The sequence below is a fragment of the Cololabis saira genome, chromosome 11 (genome assembly GCF_033807715.1).
Source record: "Cololabis saira isolate AMF1-May2022 chromosome 11, fColSai1.1, whole genome shotgun sequence".
Lineage (NCBI taxonomy): Eukaryota > Metazoa > Chordata > Actinopteri > Beloniformes > Belonidae > Cololabis > Cololabis saira.
In genome coordinates this window covers 24,913,764-24,930,399 of record NC_084597.1, presented here as the reverse complement: position 1 = coordinate 24,930,399, position 16,636 = coordinate 24,913,764, and the positions used below count along the sequence as shown (strand labels likewise).

General features: G+C 37.8%; 1 protein-coding gene across 1 annotated transcript in view; it reads left to right on the top strand.

Moving 5' to 3' along the window:
* The first annotated feature begins 1,367 nt into the window (after positions 1-1,367).
* ass1 (argininosuccinate synthase 1) overlaps positions 1,368-16,636 on the top strand; it is a 33,581-nt gene continuing 18,312 nt past the window's right edge. Inside the window, exons 1-9 of the mRNA XM_061734136.1 lie at positions 1,368-1,495; positions 2,244-2,360; positions 3,443-3,511; positions 3,952-4,140; positions 5,520-5,576; positions 5,659-5,733; positions 9,738-9,808; positions 9,878-9,908; positions 16,515-16,605. Coding sequence (XP_061590120.1) covers positions 2,259-2,360; positions 3,443-3,511; positions 3,952-4,140; positions 5,520-5,576; positions 5,659-5,733; positions 9,738-9,808; positions 9,878-9,908; positions 16,515-16,605 — 685 coding nt within the window. The 5' untranslated portion in view covers positions 1,368-1,495; positions 2,244-2,258. The remainder of the gene's footprint in view (positions 1,496-2,243; positions 2,361-3,442; positions 3,512-3,951; positions 4,141-5,519; positions 5,577-5,658; positions 5,734-9,737; positions 9,809-9,877; positions 9,909-16,514; positions 16,606-16,636) is intronic.

The window sequence follows — 16,636 nt, the reverse complement described above, 5'->3', positions numbered from 1 at the left end:
TCTTGGACCAAAATACATGCTCCATCTGTTAGTTCCTATGAAGCTCCCAGACCCCTGAGGTTCATCTGGATCTGGTTTGTTGTGGTTCCCAAGAACCAGAACCAAGCAAGGTGAGGCAGCGTTCAGTTATTCTGCTCCTCACCGGTGGAACAAACTTCCTGTAGACCTGAGGTCTGCTCCAACTGTAGATCAGGGTTAAAAACATTACTTTTTACTGAAGTGTACTCTTAAATTAAATACTTATCTGCTGTACTCTACTGCCCTTACTTCTTTTTATTATTTTACCTCTTTTCTTATCATTTTATTTCATTGTATTTGTTATTTACTGTTTAATTGTCGCTTGCCACGTTTAATTTTGATGTAAAGCACTTTGAATTACATTGTGTTGAATTTTGTTATACAAATAAACTTGCCTTGCTCCTTCCGGGCCGTCGCAAAATTAAAACCCACCTGTTTCTCTGACCTTTTAAACATTAGTAGAAAGGGTTGTTTTATGACCATGATGTTAATTTTATGTACTTTTATTTTAGGATTTTTTTTATCGGTATTGTATTGTTTTTATCGCATTTCTACTTTCATTGTAGTGTTTTATTCGTGTTATTATAAATGTTGTTTTATTTTTTGTGAAGTACATTTTACTTACTTTACTTTTTTTTTTTTCAAACTTTATTTAAAAGTTCCAATCACAGTCAGAACATTGACCGTGGAAACAGTCAGGCATCAAGGAATTAAATCAACAAATACAGTATGAGACATAAAGTGGATGAAGTGCATAAGTCATTATAAGTAACATAAATATAATAAAATAAATGAAATTAAATAAAAAGAAAGAAAATGGCAGGACCTATATTATATTTCTCCAAATATTTCTTCAATTATGTTAACAGTGTGTATACATTTTTTATTATCAATTCTTTTAATACATTCAAGGTAGTTATTGAAATCAATTTCAAAAACAGGAAAGAAAGGTCGACCTTTGGAAAATTTGGTTTTATGTATGTGGAATTTTGCAATTAGAATAATCAGATTAATTAAGTGTTGCATTTTCTTATCTTTATTATTATAGTATAACAGTATATCTTTGGCATTCAAATTAATTGGTATGTTGGAATGTGATGTGATGTAAGCTTCATTTTTTTTTCCAAAAAATCTGGGAAAAATGACATTCAAAGAAAAGGTGCCTAATCGTTTCCACTTCAGCATTACCAAATACACAATTGGCATCAATATTGACAAATTTTGACACAAATTTGTTAGTGGGGTAAATGTTATGTGTAATTTTATATTGAACGTCTTTAATTTTATTGGAGATAACAAATGTATGTGTTTTACTTACTTTACTAACTTATTTGAAACGTCACACATGACGTTGCGATTGTTGTGGATTACGCAACGCCGCGTGGGGAGGAGTATTCAGTTCCTGCAGCTCTTCACACCACGCTGGACCCACGGCAGCCAATATTGTGCATCGCTCCTTCATTAAAATACCTCTGTTGTGAGTACATTTGATCTTTACCTCTGTAAATGAACATGCACGATTATTGTAAATCACGACATCATGCTCTGGTTTGTATCCCCGGCGGTTTCAGATGTCGTAAATGGTAGCAACAGTTGCTGCAACAACATGCTGTTTAATATCGCAAACTTAAATCAGTATAAAGCTTTACTGTGGCTGTGTTTTAGTGATTTGATTTAGGTTTCTACGCCACTTGGGTAGCAACAGAAGCAGCCGCGGTCTGTTATTATATTATATTATAATTATATTAAAAGGGCGTTTTCTTCCGCAGAATGTTCTGTAGCTGCTGCAACCTGTGGAGATCCATCCTCTTTTCCTTTTACTACGAGCTGATACTAAATGACAATACTGTCTTTTTATTACAATGCTATTAAATGATTTACCTGAGCCTAAGAAAATTATGTTATAAAATGTACACAAATCCAATATAAAAAGGAAAAAAAACTTTGTGTTTAGTGGCTAAATTAGCAGAAGATCCTTACACCAAAAGTGACGGTTGAATGTGTTGGTCAGTTAAGAAATTATTTTAGCAGAAGTGTCAACTCCTTACATAAACAGTGACTTGTTTATAAGGTTGTTATTTGGGCGCAGCTCTTTTTTCTATTGCTGATTTAATATTATCAAATGTTTTGACTTGGGTTATGTATTGACTTTAACTTCCCTGTAAATAAGTGATGGAGCTGACTCCCTGCTGTCATTTCTTCTGTTGTTTTTCTGTCTTTTAAAGCTGAAAGGGATCATCATGTCTAAAGGCACGGTGGTTCTGGCCTACAGCGGCGGACTGGACACATCCTGTATCCTGGTGTGGCTCAAGGAGCAGGGCTACGATGTCATCACATTCTTGGTAAGACAAATGTGCGCACAACAGGTGGCTTATCTGCCTTGTCAAGCAGCTGCTTTTGGCAGTTAGGTGTATCTGAAGTTTCATGGTTTGCTGGGTTCAGACAGCTTATATAATTTCCCATGCAGGTCAGGAGGTAATGATTTTCTAGGGGTTATTCCCCCAAAATAAAAAACTGTCAAAGCAACAGAGTTTGTTATCTCTCATCACAGGATTTGGTTTCATAATGCCAGCGTAAATCTAGCTGGATTTACTTTTTTGCCACTGGGCAGAAGAGAACTGCAAGGCCTGCAGATTTCATTGCAGAAGTTCATTCAATGGTTTTGTGGTTCACTGAGGGGGGATGGGTGATAGTTGAACAGAGCTGATCGTGCAAAGAAGGATGCTCGATAAAATGGAAAACTATGCATCCTCTTCACAATATAGTGATTTTAAACAGTGTCTTCAGTCAGAGGCTTCTTCAAACCTGCTGCTCTACAGACCGCTACAGATATAACCATTCACAACAACTCTTTGCAGAGACTTAAATAGTGACAATTGCAAAATACCATTTCCCATTTGGTTATTAGGTGAGTATAATTGATTTGAATGCAATGCATATGTTCATGATGGATCATATTTAGCATTTTGTCTAATTTTGCAGATTTATATTTGAGTGCATACTTGTAAGGAAGGGTTCTCTCTGATATATTCTAAATGTTTCATTAGAAATATATATATATATATATATATATATATATATATATATATATATATATATATATATATATATATAACTTGTGATGTTATAAATTACAAGTTTAGTGTTATTTTTTTTTTACATTTCAACATTGAGTGTGTTTCTTCTTAAAGCTATTTGTGTGGAATGGATTATTGTGAAAAGCAGGAGGGATATTAATCTTCTTTATGTCCTCCGTTCTTAGTTTCAGCTGTAATAAGGTTTTCTACAGCCGTGATGTGAATTTTAAGATGGTGTGTTGTCAGATATAACACTTGCCTAGGCATGTTCCTATGTGTTTATGCATTTATTAGTTTCTCTGAAATAAAATGGCCATATTACTTTTTTTTTTTTCTTTTTTCTGTAGGCCAACATCGGACAAGATGAAGACTTTGAAGCTGCACAGAAGAAGGCAGAAAGCCTTGGTGCAAAGAAGGTGAGGGACAATGAAGTAGTGTCCTTGGTGTGATTATGAGAAACATTTCATCCAGACCTTTTCTTATTTTTCTTAAATGTTTGATTTACCAGAAGCTCATGACAAATAGTCCTTTCTTTCAGTTCATCCCCAAAGTTCAGAGTCTTGGATGTCGAGACTTCCTTTAGTGGTTGAATTATGAAGAAAATGGTCTTTGTTGCCAAATTTGCCATAATATAATGATTGCAATCCCACTTTTATTGCATGATGAAAATCAATAACATCTTCTCTATAGATATTTTTTTTTGTTTACATTTATTTCACAAAGTCCTATTTGTATCTTTTTTTTTTAAAGGGAAAATGTCCTAAATGATTCACTAAATATGCCTAACATCTAACAGTAAAAGACCCAAAGAGGTAACAGAGTTCTGCCCTCTGTCCGTGCGTCTGTTTCTCTTTAGGTTTTCATTGAAGACCTCCGTACAGAGTTTGTGGAGGAGTTCATCTGGCCTGCAGTTCAGGCCAATGCAGTCTATGAAGACCGGTACCTGCTGGGAACTTCTATAGCAAGGCCCTGCATTGCTCGTCGTCAAGTTGAGATTGCACAGAGGGAGGGTGCCCAGTTTGTCTCCCATGGTGCCACTGGAAAGGTAAGCTAGACAAATGACAATGTGACTACGCCCTGCTAGAGAAGAACATTAGGAAACTGCTAATGCTTATGAATTTTTCATTATATGAAATGATTTTTTTTTTTTAAATGTGATAGCTATGATAGTTAAAGCATCTCCTAAAGCTTAAAAAGATCAAAAAGTGTTTTGTGGATTAAAATGAAGCCCGTACATTAGCTTGATCCACTTGTAAGAAGTCCCAAATATCCTTTTTTAAACACAAACAATGTAACTAGGTCACTGGAGAATCTGGGATACAGGTTTTTAGGGTTGAATATTAACAAACTGCATCAGAATGTTTGAAATCTACCCTGCCTCTGCTGATGTTCATAATGCTCCGTGGACACAAATTTGAACCCACTTTAGCAAAACCATGCAGATCATCTGTTGCTGCTTTAATACCACTTGATCATTCGGAAATTGAACTTTTCTATGTCTTATGCCAGGGTTAGAGGCTGGAGCTGACCAAGCGCCAGCATTCCAGCCTCCGGGGTTCTTCTTATGCAATCTACAGTGGTTGTGTTCTGATATAATAAAAAGAAATATGAATATGATACAATTATAAGACATACATATTTTAATAAAGGAAATATTAACCTAAGCTAATACTTTTATTGCAAAACCTATGTAATTTGGGCTTGTTATCATATGAGTCAAATTGGCTCGTGTTTGTGTCAGGGTGAGGCTAACGTCACATACCTCGGCTACACAACCCATGACTGAGAGACATAATACTAATGCCATGCCGATTGGACGTAGCCCGGATTAACAAGGCCCGGATCAATTGTTTGGGGACAAAGGCCCACTGATGTGAAATGGGCGACTGGAACAAGAGATACATGTCCCAGAGAGGATAATATCAGAAAGCTACTACACAAATATATATGTGTGTGTGTGTATACACTCATATTTACACTCCTATTTAGGTTCACCGCTTTATTAGGAGTTCACTTTATAGTTTCCTTTATAAGTGTACATAATAAAGTGGCCGGTGAGCGTATATACAGTGTATATGTTACATTGAGACACTCATTTTTGTTTTAAATGCAGTGTCTGCCTTTTTCCTGCAGATGGGGACAAATACCACATGATACAAAGATATTCTATTTAAATTTCCAAAAGTGGGGCTTTACTATTGTTTTTGAGTGAATATTTCTGTAACTTTAATTAAGGAAATTAAGCTATCACCCACATCTTTTTATCAGTTCCCTCTCATTTTAGTGATAACAGAAAAAAGCAGCACATTTCTGAATGGACATAAATTATGTTTTTTTCTTTACCATGAAAGGATTTAACTTAAACTCTTTATATTACACATGGATATAAAAAAATGGAATTCATTTTTATTTCATATCTTTCAGGGAAATGACCAGATACGATTTGAGCTGACATGTTATGCTCTGTACCCTGAGGTCAAGGTTAGTTTGCTGTTTCACCGTGTGAAGAGTCTGTCCTTTAGGGTTAAGTAATATTACTGAAGCTGCCTCTGTTTTTGTTCAGATCATTGCACCATGGCGGATCCCTGAGTTTTACACTCGCTTCAAGGGAAGAAAAGACCTAATGGAATATGCACAGGTAACATAACTTATCAATAGTTTTTTAATATCCAAATATTGAATAGTATAGAGTATTGGATATAATCTCATTTATAAATCATAGAAAGTGATATATTACACTGTAATTATTTATTTCATAAAAACTAAACCACAATGCAGAAGCAGTATCTGAAAAAAACACAAAAACATCCGTACTGCTTCAATATAAATTAGAAGGGTTGCTGTCAGTCAAGTGCTGCTCATCAAATCATTTGGTTAATTGATTGTCAACAAGTGTCACCATCTCTATAAAAGCAGACATTTTGGCAGTTTTCTGTCCTGAAGCATTAAGGCACGTGTTAACACAATGCAATGGTGGAATGACATCAGTAATAATCTGAGAGAGGCAATTGCTGATGTCCATTAATCTGGAAATACTGTAATGGTAAGAACATTTCCAAACAATTTGGCATGTCCATTCTAAAGTATTAGATCGTGGGCTGCCCCCCCCCCCCCCCCCAATACACATCCCGGTGCCTCAGCAGAGCAAAGTCCATCACCAGAGACAACACCCATCCTAACCACCACCTGTTCGACCCGCTCCCCTCTGGCAGACGTACAGGTGCACCAGAACTAAGACAAACAGACTCAAAAACAGTTTCTTCCCCAAGTCCACCACCTTCCTAAACACGCATCTGACCACCATACCATACCAAATCTTCTGGTCATTAAATACATTTTTTTTTTCTTATCTTGCACTTTATATTTATTTATTTATTTATTTATTTATTTATTTATTTATTTATTTATAGTTTACTTATCTTTTACTTATATTAGGACCAGCACCTGTGATGAAGCACCTGTAATTTTGTTGTTATGAAATATGAACAATGACAAATAAAGAATCTTGAAGTATTACAAAAAATTCAAGATCATTGCAGATGTTCCCAGTGGTGGACATGCTACCAGGTTCACCCTAAGGTCGGACTGTGCAATGCTCAAGGAAGTAAAGACAAACCAATGGTAAAATCCCAGACATCAGCTGCCTTGTCATGTTTGGGCATCCGGTGTAAAACCTAAGAGACTGGACTTGGAACAAGGCCAACCTCTTCCTCAGTCCTTTCAGCCTTGGTGTCTCCATTTAATTCAATTTTATTTATACAGCGTCTATTGCAATAGAAGTTGTCTCTAGGCACTTTCCAGAGACCCACAACATGACCCCCAGGCAATTATTACATAAACATAAACAGTGGCAAGGAAAAACTCCCCTTTAGGAGGAAAGAAACCTTGAGCAGGACCTGGATCATGAGGGGGTCCCTCCTGCCGGACACCGGCTGTACAGTGCAGAAAAAGAGAGATCAGACAGAGAGAATGAAGAACACGAGAGAAAGAGGTCATGCTGAGCACTAAGGTGAAGGTGCCTGCAGGTTTTAGATGTTAGATGATTTAAAGCGATGGAGCCACTGGGACCAATTGACTTGGCAACTACCACGCCATGCCACCTGGTGGCGGTTGTGCACCACTGTACCTGTTTGCCAGAAATAAATAACAGAAAAAGAAGACTGCAAAGACACCAAGGCTGAAGGAGTTGGGATGGTTTCTACATTTCCATTTCCTGTTTGCATACACTGCAATTAATGAATTAATGAACAATAAGAGACAACTCATAACCGAAAGGGACATTGAGATGGTTGAACAACATCATGTCCTGCCCACAGCTTATTTCCATCCAGTAGAGGTTCCCTGAAAATGTTTATTGCATGGCCGTTCCTGGTAGTGGAGACACACACCTATGATTTAGACCCCATACAACTACCCCAGGCCCCTGCTAATGGGAACAGGCTTAATGTAAGTACTAGTTTACATATTAGAACTTGAAATTCATGATAATAACATTTGTAAAAGACTGAACAAGTGTGAAAGATTCTTCTTCTAAGAAGGAACATAGCGGTATGTCAATGTTGGTTGGTTCTTAACAAACTTGACTGCTGGAAAAAAAGTGCTTTGCAAGTGAAAAAATTGGGCCATAATGCACAGCGCCATCTTTGGTAGTATATAAAAAAAACACTGGATACCAACTGTCAAGCATGGTGGAGGAGGAGTCATGGTTTGGACTTGTTTTGCAGCCACAAAGTCTTGAGCACCCTGCAGTTATTGAGTTGAGCAGGAACATCTCTGTACACCAAAATATTCTATGATCAAATGTTAGACTAAAGGCCAATCCCAATACACCCCCTACTTTCTACCACTAGCCCTAAAAATAGGTAGGGCCCTTCTAATCCTCCCTAGGGATTGGGACACCACTTGCTACGTCACTGCGTGGTCACGTTCAGGTACGTATGCAACTGCGTAGTTACGTTTGCACATACGTCACACCATATAAGGAAGCCGAGAGCTAAAAGCAAGTTTTAATTTCCGCTGTAGCGCTGTTATTATGCCACTTTATTAAGTTTTAATATTTTTTCAGGCGTAAAAGTAACCGTTAAGATCCCCAACCTGGGCTCAGTTTATCCAAATTAAGAAATGTTTTAAGAATTGAACTGTTAAGAAATTTGCTCCGATGTTTTCGGGCGATGAGAAAAGCCGCAAGCTCAGGAGCTGATTTATGGTTCCGCGTTACACCAACGCAGAGCCTACGGCGTAGGGTACGCGGCGACACGCACCGAACGCAGCGCGTCACTGCGTAACCTAGTTAGCTAGTGAGCATCTGAAAACCCTTGCTCTGAAGGGCTAGATTGATATCCACTACCACTCGATATGGCCACTAGCCTAGATGCAAAGAGGAATTGGGACACGACTACCATCACGGGAACGCTCAAAATTTAGGGGTAGTGCTGAAAAGTAGGGGTAGTGGGAGTATTAGGACTGGCCTTAAACCTGCTCAGGGATTAAATCAGTTGAATTGAACTGTGGATTCATTTCCATTAAATCTTTTGGCTTCCTGGATTTACCATGGATACCATGGATTTAATTAAATGAAAACAGTGACTTTCATGCCACAAATGGCTCCGAGATCGTCACAGCAGAGCACTGCTTTCTGCACAGTAATTTGTCAAGTGTTTTACACCTGACGCAACACGCATGCACAGGGAGAGCAAGCAAACCTCCAGAAAGTTCCCAGCTGGATTTATTTTTGATATCACTGGATTACATTTGATTGAAACTGACTTTATTTTGTAGAACTTGTTTATTTTCTATGTAATCTAACCTGAGACAACCTTTGTTGTGAAGTGGCACAATATGAATGAACTAAAAACCTGAATTGATAACATCAGATGCCTAACAGTTCAGGTTTCTGCTACTAAATAGCATTTTACAAGCTGTGTTGTGGTGTTATATGTGGTGTGCTATTGTTCAGCTGAGGTTCTAAGTACCTAAGTATAAGAAATAAGAAGTACCGGATGATTCTTTTATTATATACTGATAGGTAAAACTTTTAAATTGTACTTCAGCATTTCAGAATGTATTCTATCCATATTGTTACACAATCTTCTTTGGATTAAGGTGGTTGAGTTTTTGTTCCTCTTCCACATCTGGTTGTCTCCCGTGCTTTTAAATGCCCCTGTATTCCACGTTAAGATCTTTTCTACTTCCTATCTGAAATATAATTTCACCCATGTGCATTTCATCTTTCTAGGATTACATTATGCAAACCACACACATTTCCTGATTATCCACACAGTTTTATCTGATCCTGGCCAGTTTTTCCCACTAGAGGGTGGTCATGATGTCGTGACATTTCTCTATTGCTGGCTTGTGGATTGCTTGTGAAATAATGCAATCCTAAAACACTGACTGTTCCTTCAAAGATACCCAAAAGTTTTGATGTTTGTTTTTCTGTTTGCATTGTGGAAAAAAAAAGAGTGAAGAGGAAATAGATGCATTATGGTTACACAGTACATCAAAAACCGGCTGAATGAAATAATTTCTCTGTTTAGTTGTATAGAGAACTTTCTCATATAAGTATGGTTCAAATCAGTTGTGTGTCTTTAATGTACAGTTATAGTTCAACAAACAAAATGTAACATATCATCTCCTTTGTAGAAACATGGTATTCCAGTGCCTGTAACTCCACGAGCACCCTGGAGCATGGATGCCAATCTCATGCACATAAGGTGGGTCGAACTTTTGTCTGTTAGATGAATGAAATTGTAACTTTATTAATATTTTTTTTTCTTTTACAGCTATGAGTCTGGCATTCTGGAAAATCCCAAGGTAAGGTCACAACTGTGTCAACAGATAATATATTAACTTACCTGACCCTTCCTCATCTTTTCATACTTGATCAGAGCAGGGTTATACAGTATAGGCTTGTAAATTAAATCCCAGAGACATAATGTTCAATTCAATTTTATTTTATGTATATAGTGTCTATAATTATAACACAAGTTGTCTCTACGCACTTTCCAGACACGCAAAACATGATCCTCGAGCAAATATTACATAAACAATGGCAGGTAAAAGTGTGTAGACATGACCAAATGAATCACACTAAATTTAAACACCACTGATAGAACATGATTAGAAAGATACATCTGTCTGTTGATAACAGTACATTTCAAGACCCCCTTTTCAGGCAAGAAGTAGAAGACCAAGTATTAATTTTTTTTTATGAAATGAAATGCATCATACTTTTGGAATGGCAGAGCAGCAAAACTTCTCTCTTTTCTGCTGACCCATGGCAGATCCAGACGGGACAAACACAACTCTTTCTCTAACAGTACCACGGGTTAGACATGAGTTTGATCTCGGCGGAGGTCAGAGGTCAGTGCTGTACATACAGGTTGCCCCAAATGACCTCCGTAGCTTCCATCCTTGGGTCAATGTGTCTGTGTCTCTTTCTCTTGTCACCCCGGGTCCTCGCCGGGCCCTGGGAAGAGCTTGGGACACACAGACACTGACTTGTCGTCAGCAACGCTTTGACTAATTCCCAATTTCATGGGAGCCGGGGAGGGGGGAAGGGTTAGGGCGTTGCACCCAGCTGGGGCCTTCTAAGTTCCAGCCTCAACTCCTCGGGACTTCATTGTTCCACTTGTTGCGCTGCCGCAGGCTGCAACGTGGGAGGGGAGCCACTTCATCATGACACCGTGACACCAAAATGTCATCAGTAACAGTAAAGTACAAAGACAGTGTGCCAGACAGATGAGTCCCCAATGCACAGGGTGTCATGGAGAGAAGAGGGGTCCCGCACTGCTCGATAGGAGATGCAAGGGCAAGGCCACTGTAACTCACAGACCTCTGTCACTCACTCAGTCTCTCTCTCTGTCCCTTTCCCACCCCTTCACTACCTCTTTAGTGGTTGTCCTGTGAAGAAATGTTTTGAAAAGAATGAGACTCCTGAGCTCAAAAGCATAGCGATGTATGATTGTATTGCGTAACTGATTTCATTCAGGGTTTTGTATTGGACCATTTACTCCAATATTGAATCCATTAATGGCATTAAATACAATAAAATATTTATGGTGCAGAGATCTGAAGTGGTAAACGGATTTAAATACATTACAGGCACAAAATTGTATTTTGAGCTTTGAAAGAATTTGAATAAGTTAGGGAATTTCATTGGCCACAACCTCTAGTGGTACTGTTTATTAGATTTGTTTTTTCAATCTTTCATTAAGATTAGTACACAGCCAAGATATTGAATTTTAAAACTTCTTACCTCTTCTTTAAAGTATCTTAATATGGAGCCCTCTAGGGGACACAGTGGAGAAAAAAATAAGTAACTTTTGCGATATATTGCAACATATCTCAGATAATGCAAATATTTTTGCGATATATTGCAAAAGTCCCCTTTTTTCCCACCGCGTCCCCTTGAGGGATCTGTATCTGAGTGTTTGGGGAAAAAAGGAAAAACAATTACTGGTAAGGTTTTCTATTCATGGCTGATATAATTTCTCATCTTTTACATTAGACAATAATTTTTTTTTCCAAATTCATGTCATGCCACATCTTTTTAGTGACTAACAAGTCTGGACTTTGGTATCATGTGATATGTGCAAAATGTGGTTTTGTGTTTCCCTGATGGAAAACAAAAGATGTTTAGTGAAAATCTGTTTCTCTGAACTCTGTAAGTACTGTTGATTATTTTTGGTGCCCTCACAGATATGCAAGTTACCAACCAGTGTTTCACACAGGAATACACTCCTGCAACATCAAGGACATTGGGTTTTTTTTTAATTGTGGGTTTTTAATAAGGCTCAGACATGCTCTCTATTTACACTTTAACCCAAACAATGTAACATTTATGAATTCCACAATATATATTAATTTCATTGCTGAGACAACAAGTCTTTTTTTTCCCCCACTTTGCCTCAATCAATCTTCAGTCCCTTAGTCCCCTTTTAATTTTAGTAATTTTTTTGTTATTATTTATGATGGGAGATTATGCATTGCTTCTTCAATAATTTTTCTGAATATATTCAGTAATAACTCTGTAGGATCATGTCTGTTTTTTTTAATACTGTGAAGTATGAGGTTAATCTAAAGGTCACAGTGATTTTAATACTGATATTTTCCCTTGTCTCTCGGGTACAGAGACTTTTGCAGAATCTCAACATTTCTTTATTGTTCTGTAGATGATTACACCCCCAAATACTTTTATATCAGTTTTATATCTCTTTGGTCAGTGTTTCATCCAGTGTAACCCCCTTCCTATTGTTAGGTCTAAAGCCTCTGTGGTATATTCTTATACATCATCTTATTACTGACCTGTTGCCAATTAACTAAATCAGTTGTGAGATGTTCTGAATTTCTTTAAGCTGTATAGGTTTTCCTTATTGTTTTCATAAGATTCAAAATCAGCAATTAAAACAAAACAAAACAAGACAACATTTTTGGAGACCACTGGACCTGAGACAATAATTTTCCCTATTTGATATGCTGTCTTTGGACTTTTTTCAATAGAATATGGTGTTTACATGCTATAAAAAAATCCAAAATGAACTACTAAAACATAATAAAGTCGATTTCTCGCTAGCATTTTCAGACTCAACATATCAGATTTTGATCTATCTTGAAGGGCATCTGAAAGAGGCCACCTTGTCCTTAGTATCTCCTTGGTGTATCAGCCTCTGTCTCCTCTCTAGTTACAGCCCTAAAGGCTAAATCAGACCTCGACCATTCAAATGCCGCTCTCCCCCCACCTGTGATACAATGGTCCCTCTTTGCTCAACACTGTCAGATTAGGAAATGTCTAAATGGTCACTCATATGTTTTCCTGTAGATAAGAGTCAGTAGAGTTCAGGTTACTCTGTGATTAACACTGTATCCTTCCTGATGACCCCAAACCTTGTTCTCTTTGCCACAACTGCCTCAAGACTTGTATTTACTCATCTCCATTTGAAAGCATTAACCTATGTGAAGACATGGACTCAGTAATACTTCAGCTGCTAGATTTGTCAGGGATTCATTCATAAGAGTAGGCAAAAGGCAACATTTTCAGAAATCATTCCCTAAGAGAACTCTTTCGATCATATTAAGTATTGCTACTTTGTTGTAAATGTCAAATTTTGATCAATTTCCAGTAGGGATGGGCGGTATGGACTAAAAAATGTATCACGATAATTTCTGGCATTTATCCCGATAACGATAAAAAAATACCAATACAAAAACGTCATCAACGGGAATTTCTTTCTTTCTTTCTTTCTTTCTTTCTTTCTTTCTTTCTTTCTTTCTTTCTTTCTTTCTTTCTTTCTTTCTTTCTTTCTTTCTTTCTTTCTTTCTTTCTTTCTTTCTTTCTTTCTTTCTTTCTTTCTTTCTTTCTCTCTTTCTTTCTTTCTTTCTCTCTTTCTTTTTCTTTCTTTCTATCTTTCTTTCATTCTTTCTCATTTCCTTCTTTCTCATTTCCTTCTTTCTCATTTCTTTCTTTCTTTTTTCTCTCTCATTTCTTTCTTTCTTTCTCATTTCTTTCTTTCTTTCTTTTTTTTCTTTCTCTCTCATTTCTTTCTTTCTCATTTCCTTCTGTCTTTCTTTCTTTCTTTCTCTCTCATTTCCTTCCTCTCTTTCTTTCTCTTCTCTCTCATTTCCTTCCTCTCTTTCTTTCCTTTTCTCTCTCTTTCCTTCTTTCTTTCTCTCTCATTTCTTTCTTTTTCTCTCTTTCCTTCTTTCTCTCTCTCTCTTTCTTTCTTTCTTTCTCTCATTTCCTTCCTTCCTTCACGTACGTTTTACATGGATTTACCACAGAACCATAAATCAATTTATGGAATTTATCGTTTTTACCGCGATTCTTACCGTGGGGAATTTTTTTGACGGTTTATCGTGAACGGTAAAATATCACCCATTCCTAATTTACAGTAATTTTTATGTTCTGGCATTCATCAGTTGGGATAAGCGCTATGCCAATTCTTGGACATCTCCCTGTCCTTAACTTTCCTCCATACATATATTTCCTCCACATAGCACCAGTCAGTTTCAATCCTTAGGCAGCCTGATACTTGTTTTGACTTATCAACATATCACTTCTGTCTTACTTATAGCCTCTGTCAGTGAGTTTCCTCAGGCCCACTTAGTTCTTTGATCAGGGAGGTGACGGGCCACCGCTCGCGTTGACCAGAGGTAAGGGAGCGAAATAGCACTGAGCCTCGACTCACCTAGAGGAAATGAAAACGTGTTTGCTGCCGGTTTGCATGACTTGGTGGAAAGATGGATGGTCAGAGAACAGCCTGTAGGGGTAGGAAGTGAGCTTGTAGGTGTATGTAGACTTGTGAATGTGTGCTTTGAAGCAAAGAGGTCAGAACTTGTCATGTGCCCTCGGTGCCCTCAGGCCTGATAGGCTTGACCTTTGATACTTGGCAAGTGCTCTCTGTGTCCATCTCAAAATTGCTGCAGCTTTGTCTGCTATCTTCATTAAATTCATCTGAAGCTCTAGCATTAACTCAGACGCATCGTTTTTAGGAATATGAATATCTGTCCAGCGTATCATGTGTATATTGTTTTATTCTCAGCTCAGTTTGCCATTTTTGCATTTTAATAAGATGCACAGACTTGAACATAGTGATTTAAGTGTTATTTCCAATCCGGTGGGCCAAAGATGTTTTCACCATTTCCGTCTTTTTACTCCTCCTCCCCCTCTTCCCTCCTGCTACCTCTGCCTCTTTTTTGGACCTTTTGGGTTTGATTGAAAACCAATGAGGCAACTAATAAGTGGAAAGATAGAAATCTACTTGCTTTAAGTTCATGCGTCAGCCTTCTTTCTTGCTGTATGGGGCTCGTTTAGCACAACAATATCACAGAAGCAAAGACTGCCAAAGGAGCTGCTCCACGCTACATGATGGTGCGCTTCACGCCCCATTTCCCACCAATACCCTCGGCCCCCCGCCTTCTCTATCTTTACCTTTTCCTCTTTTTCAGGGCCACGGCTTTGGGACAGGTCCACCTGCAGGGGGTTTGAATTGAAATGCATTGATCTCCTGCTAACTGGAAACAACCCTATTCCCTTACGTTTCTTTCTTTTCTTTGCATCCACCAGTCCATAAGTTTGAGCATTCACCATAGGAACATCCATGAGTTTTTGCGAATTACACAATGTGTACGTTTAAAAAGGTGTTTTAAGACTATTCTTTTTTTTCCTTGAGGGGCCTTTTCAAGCTACAATGGATTTACGGTGTATTAATTTATTGCAAATGAAGCTGCTCACTCATAGGATTCAATGATAATTTAAACTGTGAATTTTTTGCAAAAAAGTCAAATGAAAACTATAAGTCTTCCCTTTATGCATTTTGACATGATTACCAATATAGAGGTAAAATATGAGAACTTTCTTTCAAATATTGTTTATTTCAAGAGCTCCAGTGTGCTATACTGTGTTTTATTTGAACATTTGAAAATCTAACTACAGAAAAATATAATAATTGTGTCTTTTCTGGCTGCACAGAGTATGCATCAAAAGGCTTTTTAGAGTCGTCATTTTGTCCCTCTTCTGTTCACTCTCATTTGGCATCTTTCAGGGCACTGAGGCAGAAAATAAAGGAGAGGGAGACGGGCGCTTTCCCAGTCAATTTTGGTGTTTAGTTAAAAGGAAGGAAAGCGATTGCGGTGCTCGTTTTCTCCCCACTGAAAGGCAGCGACCAGATGCCGATTAGTTATTGTAAGATGATTTGGCGTCTGGTAAAGCTTTCCATTTAAATGCACCCAGTAGTTATTTTGCAAAGTCTCCCCTGCAATTTGCCTCAGCTCAGGAGGCATTGGCCATCGTCTTGTCCTAATGCTGTGTAATTGTTGCCCCAGCACGATGGTGGATGGACTTGTCAAAACGTCACGCTCTTTTAGGCACCAAACATGACTGACTAAAATCAGGTACAGCTCCCAACAAAAATGACAAATGTATGTCAAACAGTACATAGCCTTTTTTTTTTTCCCCTTTTTCTTTCAAGCTTTCCTGTCTGATGTCCATATAGGAAAGTCCTTTATTTAAAAATGAATCAGAATCAAAATGTCACTCAGAAAGTAAAAACTTGAAAATTGTAAAATTGGACAAGGTGAGGACACTATTCCACTTTACACTTGATGGAAGTTCTGTCATAGTCCCAGGTGCTTTGGGACTTGTCAAGTTGACATTGCTCTTGGGAATCTGATGGTCACTGTATCCGGCTTTAACCCATCTTGTCCAGTAGTGAATGGACTCATGGGAAAAATTAAACCAAAATACGGGGGTTCCCTCAACTCTTGTTGTTTTTTTTTTAGTTTTATATGATTACTGTTAATAGTATTCTTTTCCCATTACCGATCCTTTGGTAGAACCACTCAGAATTCCTTGTTAATTATCAATGGATACAAAGAGTGTGAAATGGAGAGAATAAGTGTGTGTCTTTGTTTGTTTTTCAGAGTCATGCTCCAGCTGACCTTTACCTGATGACCAAAAACCCAGAAGATTCTTCAAATGTCCCAGATGTGCTCGAGATCGAGTTCAGAAATGGTTAGTATGTTAGCTGCATTTACCGCGTGTT